A 13954-nucleotide genomic window follows, 5' to 3' on the forward strand; every position below is an offset into this window, starting at 1 on the left:
CGAAGACAACAACTGCCTTGCAGAAAAGAGGTTCAGACGAAATAAAAGTGGCATTCATGGGTTCTCTCCGGGTACTCCGGCTTTCTCCCATAGTAAAAACATTCCTGTTAGGTTAATTGGTGTGTCCAAAATTTTCTTGGGTGTGAGTGTGTGCTGCATGGTTGACTGTCCTGTAGGTCTCGAAACAGAGCAGGAACCATTAACACATCTTATTAAATAATTCTTATTTTCTTAACCTGTTCCCAAAAAGCTCTGGTTTTGTTGCAATGTAATAGTGGCCCTTTATCCACTACGTATACACAAATCTAGAATGATGGGGTTACATTATTCAGTTTTACAGGAGTGATGTATATTCTCATCATTCATTTATACTGTAATAGTCTAGATTTTGTTCTAATGGATTGAGAATGAGAGCTGCACAATGGCGCAGTTGGTAGCACTATTGCCTTGCAGCAAAGAGGTACAGACATAATAAAAGTGGAACGCGTGGGTTCTCTCCGGGTACTCCGGCTTTCTCCCACAATAAAAACATGATTGTTAGGCTAATTGGTCAGTCCAAAATCTCCTTGGGCGTGAATTTGTGTCACATGGTTGTGTGTCCTGTAGGTCTCGAAACAGAGCAGGAACCATTAACACATGTTATTAAATAATTCTTATTTTCTTAACCTGTTCCCAAAAAGCTCTGGTTTTGTTGCATTGCCATAAGCAATGCAATAGTGGCCCATTATCCACCATGCATACACAAATCTAGAATGATGGGGTTACATTATTCAGTTTTACAGGAGTGATGTATATTCTCATTGTTCATTTATACTGTAATAGTCTAGATTTTGTTCTCATGGATTGAGAATGAGAGCTGCACACTGGCGCAGTTGGTAGCACTGTTGCCTTGCAGCAAAGAGGTACAGACATAATAAAAGTGGATCGTGTGGGTTCTCTCCGGGTACTCCGGCTTTCTCCCACAATAAAAACATGACTGTTAACATGACTAATTAAGGCTAATTGGTCAGTCCAAAATCTCCTTAGGTGTGAGTGTGTGCTGCATGGTTGACTGTCTTGTGTGCCACTGTTTTGCCCTGGGATGGACTGGCAACCTGGATTTTCCATGTTGTGAATTTAAGTCATATTTTTTGCACCATTTAAAATGAAAACATGAGTTTTACATAAATTGTTGTTACATTTTACATAAACTGTCTGAGAACATTAACATTAGATTAACATTTTAGATGCTAATCTAAAATGTTTACATTTTTCAGAGTCAAACATAAACTCTGTAAACAGTACATCTTTATTTCTCAACCAAAGTTAAAGATTTTCTGTATGACTTAGAAGATAATGGTGAACTAACAATTTTTTAAGTTACTTCACAGGTCTTGAAGTTTAACTTTTTGTTACATGTTATTCTTTCAGGACTGACTCCAGTGAGAGGTAGTTTACTGCTACAGGCTGAGACAGCAACATGTTTTTAACATGTGTAATGTAAACTAATATTGTAACTAAATCTGTCTTTCTCCTTTCAGAGGTTTGCTGACAGTTTTGTGTTTGTGTGTTTTGTTTTTTATTTTTGCCCTCTTGAAGCCAGTCAGCCTTGGCAGATGGCTGCTCATCCTGAGCCTGGTTCTGCTGGAGGTTTCTTCCTTTTAAAGGGAGTTTTCCTCTCCACTGTTGCCTTGTGCTTGCTCAGGATGGGGGATCCCTTGGATTAAACATCCATCGCGATCGGCTGGTGACCCCTCCGCAGAATCGCCACCTTAACGTGGTGGAGGGGTTTGAGTATCCCTATGAACCAGATGGAGATTTTGTCTTGGGGTTCAGCCAGTAGTGAGGCTTCCCAGGGCAGATTGCCTTTGGGGAGGGATCAGACTAAGAGCGATTCAAGGTTTTCAATGAAGGACTACCAAAAGGATCAGGTATTTCTAGGAGACAGACAGTTATCCCAAGTCTGGTTTTGCAGAAAGTTTCTCCCTATAAAAAGTCAGTTATCTTCCTCACTGATAAAAATGACAATGAATTTACTGTACACCATTGCTCTCCTGTGACTGATAACTGTGCTTCCATCAAGGTACCAGAATGGGAGGCTCATAAGGTCACACGGGGACTTTGAAGGAGAACTGCGCATGACAGAGGGCCAGAGGGGGCGTGCACATGTCGATTCAGTGGTTCCCAGGAATATGCCAACATGCTTGGGCTTCTGCTTACTTCCTCTTGACTTGTGTTTTAAAAATAAAAGCCTCTAAAGTACTTCAAATGGTTACTGGTGTTGTGTCCACTCATTCTTCTTTTAAAGTCTTACTATTTGCACAGCAGTCATTCCAACCTATACATAGCTGAATGTGAGAAACTGCCACAAAGCATGGCTTGTGGTCACACCAACAATAACAGCTTGCACTTTTGCCGTCTTAAGCAAGAACGTCATTTCATCATGGTAATGTCATAGTCCGTTTCCGCAGGCTACCCTCTCTGTACAAGAGTACAATAGTGTGGCCAGTTAATTATCATTCAGTTAAAGTCTTGGATTGTGGGAGGCGCTTATGATTTTGTGGCCACCTGGATCATATTTAAGGAGCGCTGTTCCACTCATGCCAGACAAGATCCACTCATAGAGAAGATCCAGTTCCAGATGAAGATGAGATCGAAAGGCAGAACCGGAGCCTGACGGTGTGGGACACGGCAGATCGCTTGACACGTTGAGGGAGCCGTCGCTTGGCTAGTCCTGGGATCGTACCGCTGGAGGAAGAGAGGGAGGTCATGATGACTGTATGTTGAAGCACTGAGGGGTTACAGTCATTTGAAGTTTGTATATCAGGTGTTGTCCAAATGGAGACTCTGAATGGCACACTTGGACACCTGTACATCCTCAAAAATAAACATGTCCAAAATGACATTTCTTTTTTGCGCTATCTTGATCATTCTTGAAATCCACGAGCAGAATACTTTATTCTACAGATTTATTGTATTTTCAAGTCCATACATTCAACACTCAATGTGCATTTACAAGAAATAAAAATTAAAAGTCTGGGTGAAGCAACATTTTTAAAAAGTTTTTGTGTTACAAATAGAATAACTATAAACTACTTACAGTTAAAGTATTTTTGACTGCATAAATGCAAAACTTAGCTAGTCTTCATAAAGAGACCAACCTTTTGCATGTAAGCATGTCAAAGTTTCTTTATATTTGTCGACAAACAAGGAGCAAAGAAGAGAGATCCAGTGGGACTCTAAAACATAGCTGTCCTGATCTGGGTTTGGTAATTGTAAACACCCTCTGTCATATGGCAGATATAAGAGAGACGGCTGCTAACAAAATTAGCACTCATAAAAACAATATATCTTCCCTGACATATATGGATGATTGTCTTTTTAAGTAACTGTCCAATAAAATATCTGAAAATACAATTTAAATGATGCGATCGTTACCTGTTGGAAAGTGGGCACTGCAAACTGGCATTGTTAGTTTTCAAGTGTTGCATCCTCCATGAGACCTATGACATCACAGTCAATCTGCACACAAACTGATGAGAAAGGACAATTATTTACTCTGCAAATCAACGTTAAAGTTACCTTTAAGATTGTGCCCTTAGGTCCCTGCTTAGTGTTTTGGGGAGAATTGCAATTCTTACAATAGCAGCAGTAAATGTTCTATTTTGCTGAAAAAGAGGAAGGACTGGATTGGTTAGCATGCAAGTGTAAAAACACAGATTCATGAATATACGGTCTATTTAAGGTAAAAGGCATCATGCATAAAAACACACAAGGAAATATTGTTAACAGTTCCTTTTTTAGTACAAAAATTAAACATCACATTAACTTTGATTTAGTTAAATGAAGCCTACCATTTCCACACCTGAGCCACCATTAATGTGCTGATAGTTTAGTTCAGGGATTTACATGTAATTTCAGTCCTGTGCTGACACATCACACAGTGCAGGAAAATGAATTTGTGAATCTTTTTCCAACGCCGTAACACAAACATATGATATACACAGATAAAATAGCATATATGCACATAGTTGGTGTTGGCAAATATGGTGAAGAGATCCTACGATCAGATCTACAGCCAGCCGCAGATCGGGGCAAGTCATACATTTTCCTTTTAAATATTTGCATATATAAACATTTATGTCACTTTATACTATAGTTTCTGTTCTCCACCAGACTAAAAGTTACACAGTTTAATGCAGCAGACATCTTATTCAGAGGGTGGCTGATATACAGCTAACTTTAGTTTCACTGTAAAACATTCAAACAGAACAATAAAATAAACGCACCAAACATTTACGGGACAATTCCAGCAATCAACAGCTGTTACATCCTTTATTCATCTGTGTGATTTAATATTGTAAATCAGTTTATTCCTATAACCGCGTAAGCTAACAAACATGCTAACAACTAGCCATAACCGTTCGGCTTTAGACACAAAACTATCTCATTTGATTTACTTACCTTTTGTTCTTCCATTATTAGTGCAATAGCAGTTTCGGGGACTCCTCTGGCACTTAAAAAGTCACTTAAATCAGACATTTTCTCCAGAACGTTAGCTGTCCGCCACAACTCGCGTCTGTGGTTCTGGTTGCTTTCTGGCGCCCATCAGTCAGAATTCTGGTTTCTGAGAGGTTTTTTTTCTGGGTCGCTGATTTTTTAAAGTTTTTTTTAAACTTGAGATAAAAGTCAGAATTCTGAGAATTTTTTTTTCTTGACCATAAATTTTATTTTTTTTCTCTGAAAGAAAAAAAATTCCTCTGAATTCTACTGAAAAAAAAATCTGACAATTATTTTTATTATTATTTTTTCAGTGGCCCTAATCCTCTTCCGTATTTTCCGCAGTGTGTTGTGTTATTTCTGACCTAAAAGTAGCACAACCAACGAGCAACAGCACATTATGCAGTCAAAACATGGTGGACATAGTGTGAGGATTTGGGACTGATCTGCTTCCCCAACACCTGAACAACTGAGTTTTTTCTGACACTTTTGAAATTTTAGAAAATTTCTGAGATTAATCTAAAAATTTCGGAATTTTTTATTTATTTATTTTTTTGGAAATGTACTTCTTTTTAATCTGCAATGGCTGCGATTAGCCGTCGTAGAGAACCCAATGCTATGTTTGTATACTTTCGGAATATGCAATAATTCCCTAAATTAATACTTTACGGATTTACTGTCTGGGGGTCAGTAAACTTACATAATCGCTAGGAGTCACTGTTTCACAGAATCCACATATGCAGACGTCTCATTACTAACAGTCTGTCACCACCATCTTTGACGCCCCTTTCTGCCACGCCATGACGCCCCTGCATCGCATCGGCTCTGGGCTGTGGCATCACCGAGCGGGGAGGGGCTCCGTTCAGTACTACTGGTTTGCACTGTAATACCGACGGCTTTCCGATAGGGCCACGGACGAAAAGATGTTTCAGAACAGTGGTCCTTTCATGTACCCGAGGCTCCGGGATTTGATTTAAACATTACCTCGTTTTGTTTTTTCTGCCTTTGTTCTTATTATAAGTCCTCGGGAGCGAGGGAATTTTACTAACCGAGAGGAGATGCGTCCACCAAAACGCGGATACATTGTCCGGACAGGAGCGGAGGAGAGGAGCATGTAACCGGGAGAACCGCACTATCACCACCTGACACTTCTCTTCCCCTCTCCTCATTATTTCCCTCCAAATTAAGGGCTTCTCCATGTGTTGACTCAGTTCTCGGCGCTGTTTGGGAATATTTCTCTCCAGAAAAAATGAGCGAAGAATCGTCTGATGTTCCTAAAGAGCTTCTGGGTAAGAACAGACAGTGATTTGTAACCATGTGTCCCTCCTGCAAACAATCACTGATCCTGCTGCTTTATCCCACTCTGATCATTCGCTCCATGTGGGTTATAGTGAGTGGCGATTCATTATGTTCTTTAAAGTTGCGCTATTGTTTTCTTAAATATGCAACATTTTTCCTCCACTGACAACAGTTTTCTTTTTATTATTGTAGGGTTTGCAAACCATTATACTTATAAATATATGCAATTTATGCAGAGTTTATCATGTGAAGGTGGTCCAGCTGTACTGAACCTTGAAGCTGTTTATCCATGAAGCTTTGCCACAGAATGCACACGCTCATAATGTGGACTATAATAGGAGGAAAAGCCAAATAGTTTAGATGTGAGTGGTCTGTCTGTCTGTCTGTCTGTCTGGGTTGTGCACATTACTCACAGGATCATTTCTGAGCCAATCTTCCATCTCTGACCTGGAGTTTTAGCATTCATAGCAGCCTCATTATTTCTGCTTTCTTGTGCTTCTTCACTTTTTGTCTTTATTATAACCTCAGAGTCTTGTAGCTCTTTGGCTGTAGATCAAGGTTTCTTTGTTTGGGAGAGTAATTCAGTGTCTGACTCCTCTGGTGTAATATTGAGCTGTTTCTCAGACTTCATTTCTTACAAGCCCAAGATGCTTTTGGCCTATTTCATAGTCGTGAAAACCCTTAGGCGGTGTAGAATATCATTAAGATTTCTTTCTTTCTCACTGCTATCTCTTCTGTTGGTTTAACTCTATTCACTCCCCCAAACTGACAGCTGAGCCAAAGTTATCCAACAACTGCCATGATATTTTTTTAAACCCTGCAGAAAGAAGGACCAAAGACAACAGAAGAAATCAGAATGATCTTTAAAACTGAACATTAAGTTTCCCTTCTCCTCAGGTTTCCCTCTTGACTAAGACAGAAATTACAAGCGCACATTATATTAAAATTACAATCGTCATAGTTTAAGAGTGCGGTGGAAAAATTGTAATTTAAGTAAAATGTAGCAAAAATCTGCATGCAAATAAGAAAATTTTTTTAATAGACTGGATATCGTTGCCCCTGATGACCAAACCTCTCATAGATGTTAGAAATTGAAATATTAAAGCTGCAAAGAAATCACAATGAGATAAAGGAAAGAGAAAAGTGAAGAAAACTAGCTTTTTTACAATAATATCACAATTGTATGGAGTCAAGGGAAAAACAAAGCAGAGGAACTTTAAATTTCTGACACAAAGGGAAGCTGGTTGTTTTTACTATAGAAGGGTGGCATTCATCCAGTGTCTGCCATGTGATTGGCAACGGAACAGGTGTATGTAATAAAAAGGCAGGTGAGTGTAGACAGGATCAATTGGTGGTTGTGATATTTTTTTTTCAATAAAAAAAGTTTTAGTTTTCTGTCATACAAATTCATCAAACATCTGAAGTAATCCACTTCTTTGCACCTAATATTTGCAACTTTGACTTTTATCATTGGAATTTCTCAAAACTCTTGTTGATTTATAGACTCCATTCTTTACTTGTTCCGTAGGAAATCTAGCAGGTCATGACTCTCAAGTCATGGGGTGTTTTTCTGGAGAACTAGACCCAGTCATTGTTTACAACCATGCTGCCTGTGATTTAACGTCATGCATTATCCTTCTTGGCATGCATCCCAAAGAAGAAAATTCTTCACGATGCCGTTGACTGAACTAAATTGATAATTTTGTGATTTAACGTCATGCATTATCCTTCTTGGCATGCATCCCAAAGAAGAAAATTCTTCACGATGCCGTTGACTGAACTAAATTGATAATTTCAGCTAAGTTAAACCAAAATTTTCTATATCCTCTTACACATATTTCATAACTAGTTCTTAGGCCTATTAACATTTATCTTAAAGCTTTCAGAATAAACATATTTTCATGTCTCTGGGACTAAATGTTTAGTAGAGAAGAAATCGTCAGAGCTGATTAGATGTACGAAACAAATTTAATGCAATTTGTAACGTCACGCTGTATCTAACAGAGATAATCGCGACACTGTTATATCATCTCAGCAGTGAAGAATCAATTTGATCTCAGTGTGTGGGTTTTCTCACATGGCCTTGTTCAAATGGTATATATGCATGCACCTATTATGGAGACAAGTTTTTGGAAGATGGATGTGAAGAATAGCGATGATCGAGCAAAGTTTATACATGTCGGAACACAGATTTCTAGTTTTTCAATCCAACCTGTCTCTATATAAAAATATAGTCACCTCTCTCCTTGTGAATTCCTTTCATTACCATTTTTTGGTTCAATTTCACAACTCACAACAATGTCCGAAGACGAGCAAAAAGATTTTAGAAACTACTTACACAGAAGTTGTCTGACAACATAAAGCAGGGCTAACAATCTAAAAAAATAGACCAGCATGTTATGAGTCAACCAGGTGATGACAAACAAATCCACAACAAAATTTAAATCACTTGTACCCTCACTTGCTTCATTTTTTGTTGGTGTTCTTGATTCAGGAACACGATGGAGAAGCTGGCAATAACAAACACCTGTCGCACTATTTTCAAAACTTTCTTGATTATACCAAAGACTATTGTGAAAATATTCTGTGAAATGACAATACAAAATGTAACCAATTGTGGATAATGTGTCGCCAGTGATACCGAGCAAAAAAGTAACGTAGCATTTTGCAAAGAAAGTCATACTGACATTCAAACATGGTGGTGGCTGTGTGATGGCCTGGAACTGCTTTGTTGTTTTAGGACTTGAGCTGCTTGTCGTAATTGAGAGCGCCATAAATTTAGCTCTTTACCAGAAAATCACGAAGTTCACTTAAATTATGCAGCAGAATAACGGTCCTCTGGATGACTCAAAGAACATTTATTTGTGTCTGTATAGTTTGTCCAGCTTCTACAAGTGACCATGGTGTCATATTTCATTAAGATTTTGTTTTGAAGTTAATTAATTGACAGAACAACTACATTTGACAAACCACTAGATACCTTCTGGATGTGATCCCAAGATGCCCAGAAAGGCCTAATATTTGGATAAAACAAAAAAAAACAAAACCCTCACCTCCATGTGTTTTACTTTGTGCTTGTGCAGTGGCAATTCTGCTGAGGATTAGGATGCACATTTGGTGATGTTTATTTTTGAAAGCTTCAGGCTGGCAGATGAACCATTCCCATCTTCTACCTAATTATTAGTGTTGCTTTGATCTGATGATGGTGGGTGGAAGCCTGGAGGGGGGGATGTGTGCGTGCCAATACAGATGTACGCTCCCAGAAACACTGCCTGTGTCAGACACGTGCACAGACTGTTGGAAGTCAGCTGTAATGTGTGTGTAATGCATAGTGTGAAGAGGTGGTTGACCCAGTTATACGTTTTAAACCAGTTGTCTGGCTGATGATAGTCCTACTGGGTGTGAACAATGAATTTGAACAGAAAACCATGTCTCATGTGTCTTTTTGTTTGCATCTAATTTCTTTCTTTCTTCATATATTAATTTCTTTCTTTCTTCATATATATATATATATATATATATATATATATATATATATATATATATATATATATATATATAATGTAATGTACAATGTTGTTTATGCCAAGACATTTCTCATTCTTTATCTCCATCACACTCAATGTGCCTTAGCATCTCTTTCGCAATAGTCAACCTTACCCTTAAAAGTAGAGTGTGCCTCTTCACTGATGGATAAGTTCACAGTCAGTGAACCACAAGTACAGGCCATTTACTACTTCTGGTCTGTTTTCTGGTGACCATACACATACACATGCACGTGTGTATGGAAAGCAAAAAGTCCCTCCCTGCACACTTGTCTTGAAAATTTAAATTATGCATTGTCTTTCTGATTGCAAAGGCATACATTTTTCATCTAGGAAGACCTTGATATAGGTCTTGTAATGCTATTACTTTTAGGATTCTGGAGACTGTATTTAGCCTCTATAAGTCAACTTGCAGGTTGAACTTTCTTGAACAGGCAGACCTGGGAATGGTGTTTTGAATTTCTTCGACTTGCCATATCATTCCGTATGTAAAAAGACTTTTCTTTTCTTTTTTGCTTTCAATCTTTCTCAGCCTTTTGATCTCCATGTTCCAGATTTTCTCTCTGGGGTGAATCAGAAAACTGCGAATTTGGAACCTTTTTACCCTTGGACTTATTTGCATCAGAATTCTGTTGGTAGAAATGTAAGGATATTTCTAAAATATTAGTTTTTAACAACAAAAAAACATGTTTGTATTGATGTGACTTTTCACATCTCATTCACTGACAACTCCACAAAAAATATTCCCACACACTGGACTGGGAAATTAAATGAGAACTACCGTACTAAAAACCTGCTGTCCGGTAGTCAATTAAAATTGGATTTGATAAATTCTTCATTGAACATCTAGTTTCTCTAATTAGCGAAAATGGAAAATTATTCCCCCCAGTGGCAATAGAATCTTGAGCTGTGTTGGGCAAAGTAAGTAGAGCTAAATATCTCGTCTTCTATCCTCTCCTCGACTCAACATGAAATATTTTCCTCATAAGTTTCACTCTCTTCTCATTTTCTTTCTTGTTCTTTATGTAGAGAGTGTGAGGGATGCAGTGGGGAGGAAGGTAAAGTTGTCACTGAGGAAAAGAGTCAAATTGGAAATCAAAGGAGACAAGACGGAGAACAGAGTTTTGGTGAGTCAAATTTTACTGCTGTTTAAGTCCTTCATTATCGCTTGTAAAACCTTTGATGTTGTAAAATCTCATAATGCTTTTCATAAAATGTATTGTTTTGTTTTGACAACACAATCCTCCTCTTTTCTAGCACTACCAAGATTCTTACCTCCCAAATTGGCAGCAAACATTTCAAAGTACTTTGTATAATGTGTGAGACAGGTTGAAAGCTAAAAATGACAAAAAATAAAAATTAGTTTAGCCTTTACTCGGCTAAGCCTTCCTCTTATCTTCTGAAAGCATTGCTGTCTCTTGCTTTCTTGCAGACTGAAATTACCACAGACTGATGTTGAAATGTTGCAGAAAATTTGTTGATTTGTCAACGGTACATGATGTCTGGGTTTTCAACAGTGAGGTTGTTTTTAGAAAAGCCTCAAAATGGTTCTTGTTAAAAAAAAGAGTGATGGATTTGGACTTGTAATAAAGCACTGCGGATTGGTTGAGCATGCGTGTGTAGATTTGTGTGTGTATTTATAGGTATGTCTTTACGTAAATGTCTTATGTATGTGTGTGTGTGTGTGTGTAGGTGCATGTATTATTTACATCTGGTTTAGGAACTCTGATTTAGAAGGAGAACAGAAAATGGGAGGATTATTCATGTCATCATCTACAGGATGGAAAAGGGGAATCATTAAATAAGTTCATGCCACTTTTCAAACACACACTTACCAAATAAGTGATGATTTTGTGTGTAATTGTGAATGTATGGTTGGCTATAGGGTGTTCCATTTACACAGAGGAATATGTAAATACTTTTATTTGTTTTGGATTTTTTTCTCTTGGTCGAATGTCATAAATTCATCAATTCAAAATTAAAATTCAGACAGGTCGTCCCCATCAAGCTTAACATGATCTGATTCCGATCGATTCCTCTGTGCATTTTTATTTCCAACAAAACTGAAAAATTGGATGGTGTTTGGTTTCCAAGTACTGAAGGGAATGATTATGCAGCTCGGTAATATGGGCATAAAGATACCTTTTTAGACTTATTGGCGTTATTTAAATGCCATAAAGAGCTGTGGTGTTTGGGACAGTCTTGTCTAAACTGTTTAATTCACTGACTTGGTCAAAATCTTCATCTAGTAGTAACAGCTCTGTGTTTATCAGCCCTCAATGTGTGCTAAGCAGATGAAAATGACTGCTTCAATTACTACCTTTTTTGTAAAGAGACATAAATTCACCAACTGCTGAATAATTGATTCTTGGTTGGTGATTAAAAATGCATATTGGCTCCATCTGAGAGGCACAGGGATAATAAGATGATGACGCTTAGGAGTCAGCAGCTAAATTTGTGTTTCGACAGCGTCTATAAACTTGACGACTGAGTCGGAAAGCTTTTTGTTGCTGTTGAGATTTACTGTAATGTGCTTGTGTCTGTTGAAATGGCAGAAGCCTTTTAGGTATGCAAGTCTCAGTGGTGAAGGGAGATTTTAGTTTTATTGCACTATTATTTATTTATTATTTATGGAATAAACTGTTTGGAAAAAGAAGGAAAACTTTGGAGCCTCACAGAGATTAAACCTCCATAGCCAGGGTCTGCTTCAGACATATTTTTATCATCATCATCATCATCATCATCATCATCATGCTATTCCGAACATTATTGAATGTTTTATGAAACCTAAATATTACTCTTTGGAAGACGTCTACAGGGACCAAGAACAGAGAGAGGTGAAAGTAATTAGCCTTATTTTCTCACACCCTCTTTGCTAAATGATGTGGGAAAAAGACTGAAGTGAGAAACACCAGAGCTGATCAAGTTTCCTCAGAAGGCCTTCAGATAACAGGCAGTGAGGCGCTTAAACCTGGTCTAAGATGTGTATTTTGTGATGCAAGATGGAGCTGCCCAATTATGGAAAATCAATTATGATCATGATTAATTAATATTGGTCTCTTTTGAAATCAATTGTTTAAACAATTACTCCTGTAGTTTGGACAAACAATGCATGAACTAGAAGAACAGGTTTAAAATATGACATTTTGCCTGGTAGCTTTATGTTGAAACGTCTTAAGTAAATGAAAAAATATTTATTCAAATATATATAAATAGCTTATAAAAATAACAATAATGAAGTCATTGTGGTTTATTGCCCTTCAACAATCTCTTACATAGAAAATACTGAATTTAATTGAAAGTGTAATATACTGTAAAATATGGATGGATGGATGTCACACTGCTTCTGGTGCATCATATACATTTAATTAAACTCTGGCTAAATATAATCAATTTATTTTTAGCTGCTTGTTAATGACTCACTTTGTGTTACAGCTTCAGGTGGTTGGTGTAGTGCTAAAATGACCTTGGGAGCTTTGCTTGCATATTTATCCCCTTTCTCTCTCTGTTCATATCCTGCAAGACGCCACTACCACATTTTATTTTTCCAAAAATTGATCAGTTGAACAGTTCTGTTGTAATTTTGAGTGGTGCTGAAACAACAGAGTAATAAGTGGTGAAATGAACCCCCACAGAAAGGAATTGACATCACCTTATTATCTGCTAATGTACTTTTTTTAAAGGTATACAAGCCATTAAATTCTCCATATTTATAGCCTTTCTAATAATCAAGATGTTCCCATTGTGTTGGTTCAAAGAAGTGTTGCTCTAAAGCTACTGACTGGTGGTGATCCTCTAAATATGCCTATATTTTACACAAACTTAGAAATTATAGAGAAACTGACCTGTGAGGGTAAAGCATCTGTCTAAATGTAACTATAGACTCTTTATGACATTCATGACTTGATTAAAAATTACTTTGTGTCAGTACTATTGAAAACCCCCCAAAGCAAAACAAGAAATTATTAATAATATAACAGTGATTATTATTTTTCTAATGTTTTCTGCCACAAATATCGACTTACCACCAGTCATCTACTTATCATAGTTTACCAACAGTATTTTTAAAATTGCAACAGCTCAGCAGGAGCGACGGGTTTCTTTCCACACCATGACTGTCTGCATTTGAAGCTGCAGGAAGTCCTTCCTAACGGCTGGTTTTATGTTTCTTGTGAGCAAAGGAAAATTGTACAAACATTCCAACAACCAGCTGACTGCAAGTATGCAGCAAATAGCACTGTGTGCTTTATATATTTGGGGAAAAAAACCTCTGGTCACTACAGCAAGTTCTCTAGACCTCATTTACATAATTCATCGCCAACAGGAATGCAGTGATGAAAAGTATATTCAGCTCTAAGACCTTGATGCTGGTTATCCAGCCCATGCTCACACACACCTCAATTAAACAGTGAATGTCCCACCTTTTAAGGGGGGGTTATTATTTTCTTTAACTGATATTGATAAGTCAATAATGATTTATTCTATATTTTTATTTTCAAACAATGCATTTTGATGCCTAAAGTCCCTGGTACTGTGGCAGGTTTTCTTTTGTCCTCTAATGTTGTCCGTCTTAGCTTTTGGTTTCAACTTAAGTTAAAATGGGCATCACAGCTTCATCACGTGGGAGCAGA

General features: G+C 37.6%; 1 protein-coding gene across 4 annotated transcripts in view; it reads left to right on the forward strand.

The window, feature by feature from the left end:
- The first annotated feature begins 5184 nt into the window (after positions 1-5184).
- Positions 5185-13954, forward strand: part of LOC122831189 (F-actin-uncapping protein LRRC16A-like) — a 51966-nt gene continuing 43196 nt past the window's right edge. The window contains exons 1-2 of one of the 4 annotated variants that reach the window (XM_044117195.1): positions 5185-5768; positions 10353-10450. In XM_044117195.1, the coding sequence (XP_043973130.1) occupies positions 5729-5768; positions 10353-10450 (138 nt within the window). In that variant the 5' untranslated portion in view covers positions 5185-5728. The remainder of the gene's footprint in view (positions 5769-10352; positions 10451-13954) is intronic. The other 3 variants (XM_044117196.1, XM_044117197.1, XM_044117198.1) reach the window with 3 other exon arrangements.

Source organism: Gambusia affinis, linkage group LG05 (assembly GCF_019740435.1).
Source record: "Gambusia affinis linkage group LG05, SWU_Gaff_1.0, whole genome shotgun sequence".
Lineage (NCBI taxonomy): Eukaryota > Metazoa > Chordata > Actinopteri > Cyprinodontiformes > Poeciliidae > Gambusia > Gambusia affinis.